The 16,599-nt window shown below is 41.7% G+C and overlaps 2 protein-coding genes across 2 annotated transcripts; both read left to right on the top strand.

Moving 5' to 3' along the window:
- Window positions 1-2,218: 2,218 nt before the first annotated feature.
- Window positions 2,219-5,835, top strand: LOC134322903 (extracellular calcium-sensing receptor-like). The gene is made up of 6 exons (XM_063004316.1): window positions 2,219-2,409; window positions 2,540-2,837; window positions 2,921-3,706; window positions 3,784-4,008; window positions 4,139-4,262; window positions 4,937-5,835. Exons 1-6 carry the CDS (start codon window positions 2,261-2,263, stop codon window positions 5,833-5,835), a joined length of 2,481 nt encoding a protein of 826 aa, XP_062860386.1. The 5' UTR covers window positions 2,219-2,260.
- A 2,095-nt stretch (window positions 5,836-7,930) lies between these two features.
- LOC134322902 (extracellular calcium-sensing receptor-like) lies at window positions 7,931-11,430 on the top strand. The gene is made up of 6 exons (XM_063004315.1): window positions 7,931-8,148; window positions 8,326-8,623; window positions 8,727-9,512; window positions 9,864-10,088; window positions 10,168-10,291; window positions 10,532-11,430. Exons 1-6 carry the CDS (start codon window positions 7,931-7,933, stop codon window positions 11,428-11,430), a joined length of 2,550 nt encoding a protein of 849 aa, XP_062860385.1.
- Window positions 11,431-16,599: the final 5,169 nt, after the last annotated feature.

Genomic DNA, 16,599 nt, shown 5'->3' with positions numbered 1-16,599 from the left:
CTTTAACTATTATTCTGTATGTCTCAATATATACTTCACATACTCTGTGGTACAATGGCAAATAAAAACCTTTTCTATTATTTTAATTATTCTTTATTTATTGCCTACACTAAAGGTCCCAGTTATAAGATTCTGTGTATTAATGTCACAGAAACAAGAGAAATTAACATTATCATCACTTTTATTTATATAGCGTATTTCCCATGTTTAAGCACGCTTCCAACCACATGCAAACCAGAAACACAAAACACAGAATATACGACAAGATAAGATGGCTTTTTTGATACCCATGGTGGAAAACCGAGTGTTAGCAGCCCCAGCACAGAGCAAACACAGATAAAGTAAATAAAATAGAGTAAAAATTAAATAAAAATATAGACTATATAAGGACAATTACTGTTCTACAGTAGTAGAACAAATTTTAACTATATATGACCAGCAACAACATTATAGTGTACAGAACAATATATATTGAGTATAAACAGTATATACACACACACACACAGCGGTGTAATTGCAGCGGTAAACACAGCCGGGGATCAGAGTAGAGAGGCAGTGATGATTATCACTCACAGTGGTCAAGAAAGCCTCAGTCGATATTCCGGTTCATCCCAGAGCTGTTGAGTGGGGCTGAGGTCAGGGCTCTGTGCAGTTTCTTCATGTCTTTATAGAGCTTGCTTTCCTAAAACAGGAAAGGGCCTTCCCTAAACTGTTGCTGCATATCTTGAAATATACTTTCTTGAAGCACAAGAATTTCATAATTAGAAGGTGTGCCCTAATACGTTTGTCCATATAGTATAGCATAGAAGTTCACCTGATTGACCCTTTTAAAGTGCCTCCAATGAGACAAGCTGTTTCACATAAGGTGGTAAAAGAAACTCAGGCCATACAAACTTAGCATATTATTATTATTATTATTATTAATTATTATTTTCCTTTTGCACCACAGGTTCATCATTTCAACAGAAGAAACACTTATGACCAGTAATAATTGAGAGAAGTTTAAAGTTCCTGGGCCGTTCTTTTAGTACGTTAAGCCACGTTAAGCTTTTTCAACTCTACTGTAAAAGCTGTAGAAGAGTTTAAAACCTTCACTCAGTGAGAAGAAATCCAGCCACACTCAGATACACGTGGATGCTTTTAGACTGGATTTGATGGTTATTCACTTTGATGACGTTTCACCGCACTGCTCAAGCTGAGCGCTGAGCAAAGCGGCTATTTTCGATGAGACTCACGGTGAGCCTTTACTGTCTCACAATCTCTCCTCATCCACTGACGTTAAAGTCGTGGCCTACACATTTGCAAACTGGCTTTGCACATACACGTTTGGGGCTCTTTGGGCCTCCTTGATCATATGTGGCTTCTTTGGGGTCATTTAGAAAATAATCCATTAATACATACTAGAAAGGTGCACCTAATGAAGTGCTTGGTAAGTGCACATCAGGATGATAGGATGCTGACAGCACAACAACAAAGTCCTTGACACTTAGGCGAACAATAGTCCCAATAAGCTGGAACTTCTTTTTTGTTAATGTCTGGTACTGACACTGGACCGAGGATGTCTTTTTGACTGTACTGTACTGGCCTCATGTCTCTCAGGATGCCAAACATATCTCTCTCAGTTCAATCCACACACACAACACAAAATATGTCACCTTACAGTGAGAAGGTCCTGGGTTCGAATCCTAGCTGAAGCGATTCAGGTTCCTTCTGTGTAAAGTTTGCATGTTAGGTAGTTGGACCCTAGTGGTTAAGGCGCTGGATTAGTAATCACAAGGTCACAAGGCTGCTGTTGGACCCTTGAGCAAGGCCCCTGACCCTCAACTGCTCAGAATGTGTAAGTCACGATACTGTAAGTCATTTTCAATAAAGCCGTCTGCTAAATGCTGTAAATGTAAATACATTTAAGATCAATATGACTAAAATGTACTGAATTATAATAATGATTAAATATGTTTGTTTTGTTGGAAGTAATAAATGATAATTCTTACGTTACTTTGAAAAAAACTCTACACAAGACATTAATTCTATAATTAGACCCAATAATAAATACATAACCACTCCCCTCGTGCCCTAACGATATCTGCTGAGGCATGGCAGCAGAGTATTTAAAGCGCCACACAGGAGCTCTGCTGGCCTTCAGATTTCTGACATTCTGAACGCCTCTGATCCGGCCATGCAGCCCAATTCCATACTAATACCGTTAGTGTCAGTTCTGTGGGTGACGGCGCTCGGTCCTGCAGCGTGTAAAGCGAAGGCGATGAGCTGCAGACTGTGGAGTGATCGCCAGCGGCCGGATATCTTCATGGACGGGGATTTTGTGATCGGAGGCATTTTTACGCTTCATCATTACACAAGCTCTGATCAGGTTACCTACACCAAGCTGCCAGCTCAGATCCAGTGCACTGGGTACGAGCCTATGAAGGAAATGCTCCAGAAAACTGTGGTTGTTTTAAAAATATAAACAAATGATGTTTACTGCATTGTATTAATGTTACATGTTATTTATTGTCCATCTTTTTTCTACCTGTGTTCACAGCATGGACTTCAGGGAGCTGCGCTTTGCTCGTGCCATGGAGTTCACCATACGTCAGATCAACAACAGAACCGACCTCCTGCCTGGCATCACGTTGGGCTACGAGATACACGATTCGTGCTCTACGGTGCCGAAGGCGATCAAAGTGGCGTTTCAGCTTGCAAATGGTTTCGAACCCGTTCTAAATGACACTGATTCTTGTTCAACATTTTCAGCTGCTGTGACTGCCGTCATCGGAGATTCTGCTTCCACGCAGTCGCTCAGCATAGCCAGGATGCTCGGTCGCTTCGGAATTCCACAGGTATATTATTTATTCTACTCAGTACTATCTAATGATCGTCCTGACTGACCAATGTTTGTTTATTTTTCCTCTCTGCACTCCAGGTGAGCCACTCGTCTACCTGCTCCTGTCTGAGCGATAAAGCTCAGTACCCTGCCTTCTTCAGGACCATACCCAGTGACCAACACCAAGCGGCCGCACTGGCACGACTGGTCAAACACTTCGGCTGGACGTGGATCGGAGCGGTGCGCAGCGACTCGGACTACGGAAATTACGGCATGGCAGCGTTCCTCAAAGCCGCGCAGGCGGAGGGGATCTGCGTGGAGTATTCAGAGTCCTACTACAGGACACAACCCCGCAGTAAACTGGAGCGAGTAGCCAACGTGATCCGCAGGTCAACCGCCCGCATCATCGTGGCGTTTGTTTCCTCAGGTGACATGAAGCTTCTCTTGGAGGAACTTCTCCGACATCTGCTGCCTCCTCTTCAGTGGATAGGAAGCGAAACCTGGATCACAGATCCTAATTTCTTGAAATATAACATGTGTGCCGGGGCGATAGGGTTTGGCGTCCCGAAGTCTGTTATTCCAGGACTTCGTGAGTTTCTGCTGGATCTCAGTCTAGGCGAGGCTTTAAAATCGCCTCTGTTAACAGAATTTTGGGAGAGCTCGTTCAGCTGTAAGCTCAAAGGGCAGACGAGCATCTCTGAGGGCACACGGGTTTGTAATGGTAGTGAAGACATAAAAACACTGCAGAATGCGTACACTGATACATCTCAGCTGCGCATCACTAACATGGTGTACAAAGCCACGTATGCCATAGCGTACGCCCTTCATGATCTTGTTTGTACTGACACACAGTGCGACAAAAAGACTGAATTTTCACCCTGGCAGGTATAAACACGTTTATTAAACCAGTATATTAATATTTACGGTGACATTAGACAACGACTGTTAAATTATGTCTGCAGGTTCTTGATCAGCTCAGAAAAGTCAACTTCACGACCAGGAATGGATTTCAGGTCACGTTTGATTCCAACGGAGACCCTCCAGCCCTCTATGAGCTTATAAACTGGCAGGTGAAGGCAGACGGGGCTTTAATATTTGTGACTGTGGGTCAATACGACTCGTCCAGGCCGAGAGGACAGGAGTTCATCATGAGCAGAAATATCAGCTGGGTGGGAGGACAGTATCAGGTACGGTTAAAAAAATATGTAAAGAATTGACAATTCCCATATTTTTTCACATTATTTCCATATTTCATGGTGTGCACATAAACGTCAGACCTGTTCTCCTGATGTCTTTTATTCTCCTTTGTCTGCTCAGGTCCCGGTGTCGGTGTGCAGTGAGAGCTGTCCCCCAGGAACCAGGAAGGCCGTCCAGAAGCGACGACCTGTTTGCTGTTTTGATTGTATACCCTGCGCTGAAGGAGAGATCAGCAACAAGACAGGTTTGGTTTTATTGTAGATAATTTCAACATTATTATATTATATATTATATTAACCTCTCCCAATCTAATGGTTGTATTTTACCTCCTGTACTGATGCAGACCTCTGTGCAGCGCCATCGATCAGCCAGCAGAGGTCGTAACTGCAGCAGTCATCAGGAATCCCCTCCAGCACCCCCCACCCTTAAATGAGCCGATCTTTGTCCATTTAGGCGCCCGGCCGGCTGGTAGCAGACCTGAGATCTAAACTCACGAGTTTGTTCTAGCGTGTTTTACTGAGTGTTCAATTTGTTTAGTAGTTTTAATGATAAAAGTTTCATTTACGGCATTTAGAAGGCGTCTTGTGTCACTATACAATTCAAGCAGTTAAGGGTTTAGGACCTTGTTCAGGGGCCCAAATGTGGCAACCTGGCAGAGATGCAGCTTGAACCAGCAACTTTCTGATCTCTAGTCCAGTATGTTAACCACTAAGCAACAAATTGACAGAAACCCAGGTCTGTAGAAATAAATAATATATAAGCAATAAGATGAGACTGTTGGGTTGCTTAGTTTAAGGTCCAACACCATGTGTATTACAGTCTTATATAAAACATATATAAAAATAGGCTGTTTGCATAGTTTTGGCTCATATGGTTGTGATTTTGCTTTATTAATATTACTATACTTTTATCTCTCAGACTCTTTAGATTGTTTGCACTGCCCTCCTGAGTTGTGGCCCAATTCTAAGCGAGACAGCTGCCTCCCCAAACCCGTCGAGTTCCTGTCCTGGGATGAAACTCTTGGCATCATCCTGACTGTGTTCTCCATCGTGGGGGCCGTCATGGCTGTATTTGTGGCGACGATCTTCTACAAACACAGGATGTCCCCGATAGTCAAAGCCAACAACTCTGAGCTGAGCTTCCTGCTGCTCTTCTCTCTGACTCTGTGTTTCCTCTGTTCACTTACTTTCATCGGTCGACCCTCGGAGTGGTCCTGCATGCTGCGCCACACAGCGTTCGGGATCACCTTCGTCCTCTGCATCTCCTGTGTTCTGGGGAAAACAATAGTGGTGTTGATGGCGTTTAGGGCGACACTTCCGGGCAGTAACGTCATGAAATGGTTTGGGCCTCCACAGCAGAGACTCAGTGTTGTTACCTTCACGATCATTCAGGTCATTATTTGTGTGTGTTGGTTAAAAATCTCCCCTCCGTTCCCCTTCAAAAATTTAAAACACTACAAAGAAAGAATCATATTAGAATGTGGATTAGGATCAGCTGTGGGTTTCTGGGCTGTTCTGGGTTATATCGGGATTTTGGCTCTTCTGTGTTTTGTTTTGGCTTTTTTAGCTAGAAAACTTCCAGATCAGTTTAATGAAGCTAAATTTATCACCTTCAGCATGTTGATATTCTGTGCAGTTTGGATCACTTTTATTCCAGCGTATGTCAGTTCACCTGGTAAATTTACTGTTGCTGTGGAGATTTTTGCTATTTTAGCATCAAGTTTTGGTCTGATTGTTTGTATTTTTGCTCCTAAATGTTTTATAATCATTTTTAGGCCGGAGCAGAACACCAAGAAGCACCTCATGGGGAAAACATAGTTAAAATATATTTAAGAACACATTACAGACCTCTAAGATTGTCCACCTTTATTATTATTGTACTTCACTTTATATTATAAACACCTTGTTTGAGGGCCCAAAGGTACTAAACTGGCAGTGATATGGCTTGAACCATCAGGATTCCTACTACAAGTACTTTACTGTCACCGCTGTGCCACCACTACAATATTTATAATATTTATTTAAATATTAATCAGTAATTTCTCCTTGTTAACAGTACATTTGTTCTGTTATAAAGTCTGTAAACCATTTGTGTAAACAACAGTTAACTATAATATAATTATATTTGGACTTTTATTATAAATGGCAAACTGATTTATTAAAATGTAATAGAAATGTATGGTTTCTTTATTCAGTTATACACAAAATTAAACATGTACCCTACACTAAATACATAAACTATATTGAGATAATTTTACCCTCTAATACAACAAGAGCAAACATTCACTTAATAATATATTTTAAACATAACCATAATCATTTTTAAGCAGAAAGAGGACCAGAAAATGAGAGATACTAGTGAGTCAAGGCCATAACCATGAATGGACACTGGGGGCAATCAAATGTCCTGGGTTGGGGGATCTCTTGCCAGACTAGAACATTGTAGTCATATCAACAAGTGATGGGAACATTATAATTTTTACATTATTTTAAGCATATCTGGATGTAACATTAAATATAATGATGTACATAAAAATGTATATAACATTTCTGTGTATTGGCTTAGCAATGATACAACTCACAATTACAACAGACTGGATCGTCAATGAAAATCCAGTCCATAAAAAGTATAAAGCCCCTACCATTTCAACACACAGTCCACTTAATAATTCTGGAAAAATATATTATTTAATAAATATCATTGTGTTTAATTAGTAAACTGTCTTACAAAAAAAATAATAAAATCTAACTATTAAGTCTTATCATTCCGGAGTAGAAGGACACCAAGCAGTCTGCAGCATTCCCCACCAAACTGGACTTCTGCACTACAATGGAATTAATGAAAGAACTGCCTTGTTCACCCCTTAGGGCCAGTACGAATATAAGATAATGTCTTTTGGGCTCAAGAACACCCTGACCATTTCCCAGTGGTTCCATAATGACGCATTTGTCTATCTAGATGACATTATTACCTATAGTAAGAATCTTGACATCATGTATCATGTGTGAGGCACATTCTGCAATTGGTGACACCAGCTTGCTGCAATTTGACACCAGCTTTGTGGCCTTTCTTGGCTTTGTCATATTCAAGGAAGGCAACAAAGTCTTCAGATTTACCCAGACAAAACAAAGGACATCATCAATTAGCCTTGCCCCACCTCGGTTTTTTGGTATGTTGGCACATTTCCTGGGCTTTGATAACTTACTTAGATGGTTTATCAGAAAATTAAGTACCATTGTGGCACCCTTAACCGCCCTTAACCACTCTAAGAGGAGCTCAGCCCCTTTCCTTAAACTGTCCGCCCCCGAGGTTCCTGTCATCATTAAGTTGGACACCTCCAATGTAGGGGTCAGAGTAGTCCTTTCCAAATGTGCCAGGCCCAATGATAAATGACAGCCTTGCATAAATCTCTCTTAAATGATAGATATTACGACATGGGAAATAGGGAACTGCTTGCACATTTAATGTGTTAAGCTCACTCCTCTACCCCAAGTAAGCTCATTATTCTGGAACTTGCTTTCCCCTTTGCAGGTCACTTGGGGCTTGTGCGCTGACAATTCTGGTAGCCTTTAATAGACAAGAATTCAGACAAGAATTTTATTATTCTTTTTTTTTAACTTTTATTAAATTCTATTTTATTAAATTAAAAAAAAAAAAAAACACAAAAAAAACATATTTACTGATTAGATTTTTATTATTGCTTTTGTTTATTTGTAGTATGAGAAAACAACACAGACAACAGGGGCAGAATGTTTTCTAAGTTGCCGTATAACCACGCCCCCACGCCCACTTCATAGCCGCACTTACGTACCCGGCATCAAAACATGGTGGTTATATAAAGCCCTGCGAGATGAGCAGTCCTGGCCTTCAGAGCACTGAAAGCCACCGATCATGCAGCTAACCGTGGGTCTGATGCCACTCGTATGGATGGTGTGGGTGACCGCGCTCGGTCCTGCAGCCGGTAAAGCAAACCCAACCGGCTGCAGATTGTGGAGCAAGTTTCAGTCGCCTGGCATTTTTATGAGCGGAGATTTTGTAATCGGGGGCATTTTCGCTATTCATGATTCTGTCAGATCTGAGCAGATTACCTACACCAGGGTCCCATCACAGTTACAGTGCTCTGGGTACGAGTCTCTGGAGTACATAGCTTTTATTTATAGGATTTGTAGAATTTTTACATTGTAATTTACCTTCTGTCCTGTTTTGCTTGTATCAAAATGTACTAATGAAATATTTGCTTAAGTAAATTGTTCATTTTAATACGATTATAATACGATATTATAAGATTATTTAAATTTTTCTAACAGTATGGACTTCAGAGAGGTACGTTTTGCCCGTGCTTTGGAGTTCACTATCCATGAGATCAACAACAGAACCGACCTCCTGCCTGGCATTACGTTGGGCTATGAGATACACGATTCCTGCTCTACGGTGCCGAAGGCGATCAGAAATGCATTTCAGCTTGCAAATGGTTTCGAACCCATTTTAAACAACACTGATTCTTGTTCAACATCTGAAGCTGCTGTGACTGCTGTCATCGGAGATTCTGCTTCCACACAGTCGCTTAGCATCGCCAGGATGCTCGGCCTTTTCGGAATTCCTCAGGTAATGGTTTGGCATGTGTAACAATGTGTAAGAATAATACATTTAATATTTTACAGTCAGTTTGTTGAAATAATGATTCCTTTTTGCACTGCCTTAACTCCAGGTGAGCCACTATGCTACCTGTGCGTGTCTGAGTGATAAGAATCAGTACCCTGCCTTTCTTAGGACCATCCCCAGCGACCAACACCAAGCAAGCGCACTGGCAAAGATGGTCAAACACTTCGGCTGGACGTGGATCGGAGCGGTGCGCAGCGACACCGACTACGGAAATTACGGCATGGCATCATTTCTGAAGGCCGCGCAGGCGGAGGGGATCTGCGTGGAGTATTCAGAGTCCTACTACAGGACGCAACCCCACAGTAAACTGGAGCGAGTGGCCAACTTGATCCGCAGCTCGACCGCCCGTGTCATCGTGGCGTTCATGGCCACAGGAGACATGAGGCTTCTCCTGGAGGAGCTCAACCGACAGCCGCTGCCTCCTCTCCAGTGGATAGGAAGTGAAACCTGGATCACAGATCCTGATTTTCTGAAATATAACATGTGTGCCGGGGCGATAGGGTTCGGCGTCCCGAAGTCTGTAATTCCAGGACTTCGTATGTTTCTTCTAGAGCTCAGTCCAGATGAGGCTTTAAAATCGCCTCTGTTAACAGAATTTTGGGAAACTGTTTTCAGCTGTAAGCTTCAAGTGCAGATGGGCATCTCTGAGGGCACCCAGGTGTGTGATGGCACTGAGGACCTAAGTGGTGTTCAGAACTCCTACACTGACACGTCTCAACTGCGCATCACTAATATGGTTTACAAAGCAGCGTATGCTATAGCGTACGCCATCCACGGTCTCATCTGTACTGACCTGCAATGTGACAAGAGCATTAAGTTTTCACCCTGGCAGGTATAAATCGATGGGAAAACATATACATTATATTATTAGAACATATATGCTTTTATATAATTTAATATAATGTACTATTCTATTAGCACTAATGTAATTTAATAATGAAGGTGCACTCAGTATTGACATGCAGTCTCAGACCAAGTGCTGACCGAGTACACAATAGTCATCCAGTTGCCTTTCATTAGTGGTCAGTTTCTGACTAGAGGTCCACTGTGGACCTTTTTACTTGTCCCAGAGTTCCCAGCTTCACTGATGGACGTTATTCAAGCAAGAGAGACAGAAACCCTAAAAGCTGTACATACAAATTTTAGAATTAATGCAGCTGTACTTAACAAACTGTGTCTGCAGGTTCTTGACCAGCTCAAGCAAGTAAACTTCACTTCCAAGAACGGTTTTCAGGTCTCGTTTGATTCCAGCGGAGATCCTCCGGCCCTCTATGAGCTTATAAACTGGCAGTTTAATAAAGACGGCGCTTTGGATTTCGTAACGGTGGGTCAGTACGATTCGTCCAGGCCAAGAGGACAGGAGTTTAAAATGAACAAAGCCATCAGCTGGGTGGGAGGACAGACCGAGGTACAGAATGAAAAACCTGCCATATTTGTTTATAAAAATGTATTTGTTTATTTAATTTTAGCTTTCGTGACTTTCTTAGGTCCCGGTGTCGGTGTGCAGTGAGAGCTGTCCTCCAGGAACCAGGAAGGCTGTCCAGAAGCGACGACCTGTTTGCTGTTTTGATTGTATACCCTGCGCTGAAGGAGAGATCAGCAACAAAACAGGTTTGGTTTCACAACATAATGCTTTTTCTAAAATGTGTTGGATGATACAAGGTTTTAATTACTGGGCAGAGCTTTGGTCTACAAATCAGAGTACCAGCCTTAACCCTGTTGGCTCCTGGGGTTCTGTACAATACCTGACCCTGCGCTTTGACCCCAAGCTTCCAAACATGCTGGGATATGTGGAAAGATAATTTTATTGTACTGTACACATGACAAATAAAAACATTCTATTCTGTTCAGACTCTTTAGATTGTTTGCGCTGCCCTCCTGAGTTCTGGCCCAATCCTAAGCGAGACAGCTGCCTCCCCAAACCCGTCGAGTTCCTGTCCTGGGATGACACCCTCAGCATCATCCTTGCTGTGTTCTCCATCTCCGGTGCCGTTTTGACCATGTGTGTGGCGACGATCTTCTACAAACACAGAACATCTCCCATAGTCAGAGCCAACAACTCTGAGCTGAGCTTCCTGCTGCTCTTCTCTCTGACTCTGTGTTTCCTCTGTTCACTTACTTTCATCGGTCGACCCTCGGAGTGGTCCTGCGTGCTCCGACACACAGCGTTCGGGATCACCTTCGTCCTCTGCATCTCCTGTGTTCTGGGTAAAACATTAGTGGTGTTGATGGCGTTCAGAGCGACACTTCCAGGCAGTGACGTCATGAAATGGTTTGGGCCTCCACAGCAGAGACTCAGTGTTGTTACCTTCACGATCATTCAGGTGATTATTTGTGTGTGTTGGTTAAAAATCTCCCCTCCGTTCCCCTTCAAAAATCTAAAACACTACAAGGAAAGAATCATACTAGAATGTGGATTAGGATCAGCTGTGGGTTTCTGGGCTGTTCTGGGTTATATCGGGATTTTGGCTCTTCTGTGTTTTGTTTTGGCTTTTCTGGCTCGGAAGCTGCCTGATAATTTTAATGAAGCTAAATTTATCACCTTCAGCATGTTGATATTCTGTGCAGTTTGGATCACTTTTATTCCAGCGTATGTCAGTTCACCTGGTAAATTTACTGTAGCTGTGGAGATTTTTGCTATTCTGGCCTCAAGTTTTGGTTTGATTGTTTGTATTTTTGCTCCTAAATGTTTTATAATCGTTTTTAGGCCGGAGCAGAACACCAAGAAGCATCTCATGGGGAAAACATGATCAAAATCTATTTGAGTCCCAGATATCGATGACAAATGTGGCATTATAAATATGCACAGTAACTATATGTCCTCTTTTATGCTTTTTAGAATATTGTTTCATATCACGATAAAATATTTAAAGGTACATTTATGTACATATTGAAATTTTATTAAATAAAAGCCTTTGACAACAATTCATCATGTATATGTGATCATTTCTAAGTCAATATAATAATAATCTACATATACACACGTACAGTACAATGAAATACTGATTCCATTTCCCAGTTTGCTTGGTAACTAGGGTCACAGCTTAGGGTCAGCCACTGTACGGCACCCCTAGAGCTGAGAGGGTTAAGCGTCCTGCTCAAGGGTCCAACGGTGGCAGCATTTTAACCGAGCACGTGGAACAGGTAGCAGAAAGTGGATCGCCCAGGGTATGCTTTTCATTTTTCATCCAGTCATTATTAGGGATGTAACGATGCACCACAAGACAGTTAAAAATCGATTCACATGTGTAACGATTCAAATCAGTTTACAAGTATAATGAATCGATAATTACTTTAAACAGCAGAGGGCGCTGGCGCTGTTCACCTTGCCTGGTTGACGTCACTACAGGGTTGCCAGGTTCGTGAATCGCATCACATCATAAATAGAGTGTATCGTTACATCCCTAGTCTTTATTGAAGTAAGATGAACGCTTCATTTTCTTCGCCACCCATGTTAACGGCCTTTACTCGAGAATAACGTCTCTATTAATTAGAAGATTTAGCACAATTAGTTATCGTTAACTGCCGCTTTGATGCCGAACTCCTTACTAACTGATGGTCTGCCTGATAAAAAACATGTAGGAACACAAACTCTAACACTTAGAAAACCAGAACATTAAGTGTCCTGGGAGAGAGGTAAAAGTTTTTTGGACTGACTGTTAAAAAGAAGCACAATCCTGGGAAAACCGGGACAGGTGGCAACCCTACATGGGACGAGGACCCTAGTGACATTCCCAGCCATTTGCACAGTGCTATAGGGTTTCCAGATCTAATTCCCACAGCAGATGTTGAGCCATTTGGTCAGGTTGCTCTGCTACGTACTTCTGATTTACCGTGGAAATTAAAAGGAAATAAAACACTGTTGTACTGAAGGAAGCTGTAGAGCCCAGATGGATTTTGAACCCTGGTTGTTAGGACTGATGTTGCTGAGCAGCACCCACACTACCTGCTTGGAGTATTAAGGGAAATACTAGGAACCTTCCCATTGGACACAATAACACCTGAAGAGTATTGGAAACGTAATTGCTCTTGTAGCGTCTCCAATTATTTATTCTTTCTGTGCGGCCCAGTAACGGACTGGTACCAGTCCACGGTTTGGGTCCTTTCTGTTTGTTGTTTTTATGGTTTTCCTCTTTGTTTCCATTAATCTGTTGTTAGCTTAGGTTAGTAGGATTTAGCGTTAGTGGTTGACTTAGATTAGTTCTTGTTAGCATTTAGCACTTAGCTTAGCACAAAGAGTAGCCTCTGTGTAGTTTCTAGTTGGCATCTAATGCTTGTGTTCAATTTTTTTCTGCTGTTTGTTAGTTCTGTGTTTTGCTTCTTTATTTAATTTAATATTAAATGAATTTAAACGTGTTTTTGACGTCTGTGCACTCGTGTCCTGCCGTTTCACCCAGACTTTCGTTACACATAGAGGTAGGGTGGCTCCTTCTATTACCTTAAAAAGGAGGGCATGACAGTGGGTAGTCAGGATCGTGTCTATAGCACCTAAAATTAAAACCTTAATTGATATAATTGAAACAGCACATTAATGAAGGTTCTACACATTTACACTCGACTTGTGTTATTTAAATACAAAAAGCATGAAGTTCATCTTTCTTGCTCTTCCAAATGAGTCGGTGCTGAGCGACCACTCAGAGCTGGACGCTGGTTTTGGTGTTGGTGTGTCGACAGCATGACGGTTATTAAAACTTAGTCATAACCAGTATTTTAGGGCCGGATGTTCCACAATAAAGTGGTGGACGCCCACTTCAAACCAGTGAAATACGAGTCGTTTCTGTTGACGTGTTCGTAATCCAACGACGGGAAAATTAATTATGATCATTAGAAGCATCTAAGCTTCCAAAAGAGGACAAACCGGTCCATAAACTGGACACCCTACAAAGAGGGTGTGCTGAACTTGACAGTTTTGGTGTAGTTGAAGTCAAAGCTGAGAAGCCAAAAAAAGATTGTTGGAACTGTTGAACAATTCCAAAATTGTTGACATACCTGGAACAAACGCTGTCTTATGGGCAAAATGAAGAAATAAAGACATTTTATTGAATTAAAATATATGTTATTACATTATTATGTGAGTCTGAGAGATAAAGTTGTGAGATGTGTTTACATTTTGTTTACTTTTATGTCTCGCTTTAGACGTCGGTGTGATTTTGGTGACATGGATAAGCCTGTACTGACCCCTAGCTGCTGCCCTCGGATCACCCCGATGCCATGTTGGGTTTTTAAAGACTTCCACAACTGTTTGTCTTTAAATAAATTATAAAAATACACTCGTGGATTTTCTAAAAATGTACTATTATTATTATTACTATTTAATTTGATGATCCAGGCGGGTGGCACGGTGGCTTGGTGGGTAGCATTGTCGCCCCAGAGCAAAAACGTCATGGGGTTGATTCCCAGGTGGAGCAGTTTGGGTCCTTTCTGTGTGCAGTTTGCATTTTCTCCCCATTTATAGTGGGTTTTCTTCCAGGGGTACAGGTTTCCTCCCACAGTCCAAAAACATGCAGTCAGGTTAATTGGAGACATTGAGTTGCCCTATAGGTGAATGGGTGTGTGTGTGTGTGCCTTGTGCCCATTGAGAAGCTGGGATAGGCTCCAGCACCCCCCCCCCCCCCCCCTTCTCGAAACCCTAATTGGATAAGCGATAAAGACAGTGAGTGAGACTCTGGTGGGTAGCATTGTCGCCCCACAGTAAGAGGGTCCTGGGTTCAATTTCCAATTGGAGTTTGCATGTTCTTTTCATTTTTCCTCCGGAGGTTCCGGTTTCCACAGTCCAAAGACATGTAGTCAGGATACACAATCGGCCTAGGAGTGTGTGTGAGTGTGAGTGTGTGTGCCATGTGAAGTTCTAGCGACCTGTCCAGGGTGTTTCCAACCTTTTGCCCAGTAAATTGCACCCACCATGACCATGACCAGGATAAAGTGGTGGTAAAAACAGACAATGAATGAATGAATGAATGATCTAGGCAGCTCTGTAATGTCATTAAGCTTCGTAAGCTTCATACCTGGTGACTTGTACACATGATCCTGGTTTGCACCTTGACTGCACCTATTGAAATATACATGAGGTGCAAATTTTCATCTTATTATGACATAAAATTTGTCTAGATAGTACGGTGGCCGAGAAGTGCAAAACAAATTTACATTTCAGAAAACAAAATTACAAAAAAACAAAAACAAATTTACAACAAAAGCAAAAACAAATTTACAAGTGCTCGGGTACCCAGTGTTTGTAAATTTGTTTTGGCATATGTAAAAGTGTTTCAGCACTTGTAAATTTATTTTCGGCATATGTAATTTCGTTTTCTAAAATGTATATTTGTTTTGCACTTCCCGGCCGCACATATTTGACGGAAAAGGCAGGGACAATAAACCGGAAGTGCGTGTTGCTTACCTGCTGTCAATCAAACTGTTTCTCAGCGATAAAGTGAACGGAGTTTGTGATGGTGACGATAAACAAGGTTTTGTCTAGTTTGTGGAAATCATTTTATCCAGTTGACCCGCTATTGTTTTTCTTGTGGAAAGTTTTGTGCAGATGTTTAGACGTAGTGTGTGCATCTCTATTTACCGTCCGCTCTTCTAAACATCTAAGGAATTCCCACAAGAACAACAAAAGCGAAATAATGAAAATCATTAACACAAAATGGACAAAACATTGTTTATTAGGGACGGAACATTTGATACCGAGGCTTTAAAACTTGTTTCACTTTTGTAACAGTGGACTCAGTGTATCGGAACTTATATTAAAGCAGCAGCATGTGCGGGACTGATGAAGCTTTGGCGCTGTGTTTTATCTCACTCACTATATAAGAGACAATCAAACCAGGGTTACCCACCGTCCTGTAACATCCACAATCCTGCTTTATCTGGAGACTAAACACCGCGTTCAGTACTGAACTGATACAGGACGCTTTGTTCCGTATTTTTATCAATGGGAGACGGTGTGGTGTATAAAACAGAAGGAAACTGCTGCTTAATTCATTATATTAAGTAGTGTTCACTTTTATTCTTAGTAACGTGACATAACCTGTTTAATAAACCGCTGTATGAGTAGCACAGTGGGCGGAGTGCGTTGTTTTGCCTAAAATATGGTTCTGACTTATTATTATAAAGAATGAAAATAATAAATGTTAAACACCATAAATAAAACCTTTGTTCTCATGACTGTGTAAGGTCCCCCCCTGCTGCTATAACCAGCGCACACACACCGTTACTAAGAATAAAAGTGAACACTACTTAATATAATGAATTAAGCAGCAGTTTCCTTCTGTTTTATACACCACACCGTCTCCCATTGATAAAAATACGGAACAAAGCGTCCTGTATCAGTTCAGTACTGAACGCGGTGTTTAGTCTCCAGATAAAGCAGGATTGTGGATGTTACAGGACGGTGGGTAACCCTGGTTTGATTGTCTCTTATATAGTGAGTGAGATAAAACACAGCACAAAGCTTCATCAGTCCCGCACATGCTGCTGCTTTAATATAAGTTCCGATACACTGAGTCCACTGTTACAAAAGTGAAACAAGTTTTAAAGCCTCGGTATCAAATGTTCCGTCCCTAATAAACAATGTTTTGTCCATTTTGTGTTAATGATTTTCATTATTTCGCTTTTGTTGTTCTTGTGGGAATTCCTTAGATGTTTAGAAGAGCGGACGGTAAATAGAGATGCACACGCCACGTCTAAACATCTGCACAAAACTTTCCACAAGAAAAACAATAGCGGGTCAACTGGATGAAATGATTTCCACAAACTAGACAAAACCTTGTTTATCGTCACCATCACAAACTCCGTTCACTTTATCGCTGAGAAACAGTTTGATTGACAGCAGGTAAGCAACACGCACTTCCGGTTTATTGTCCCTGCCTTTTCCGTCAAATATGTGCGGCCGGGAAGTGCAAAACAAATATACATTTTAG

The sequence above is a fragment of the Trichomycterus rosablanca genome, chromosome 11 (assembly GCF_030014385.1).
Source record: "Trichomycterus rosablanca isolate fTriRos1 chromosome 11, fTriRos1.hap1, whole genome shotgun sequence".
In the NCBI taxonomy this organism is placed as follows: domain Eukaryota; kingdom Metazoa; phylum Chordata; class Actinopteri; order Siluriformes; family Trichomycteridae; genus Trichomycterus; species Trichomycterus rosablanca.
This window is presented reverse-complemented; position numbering and strand designations above follow the sequence as displayed.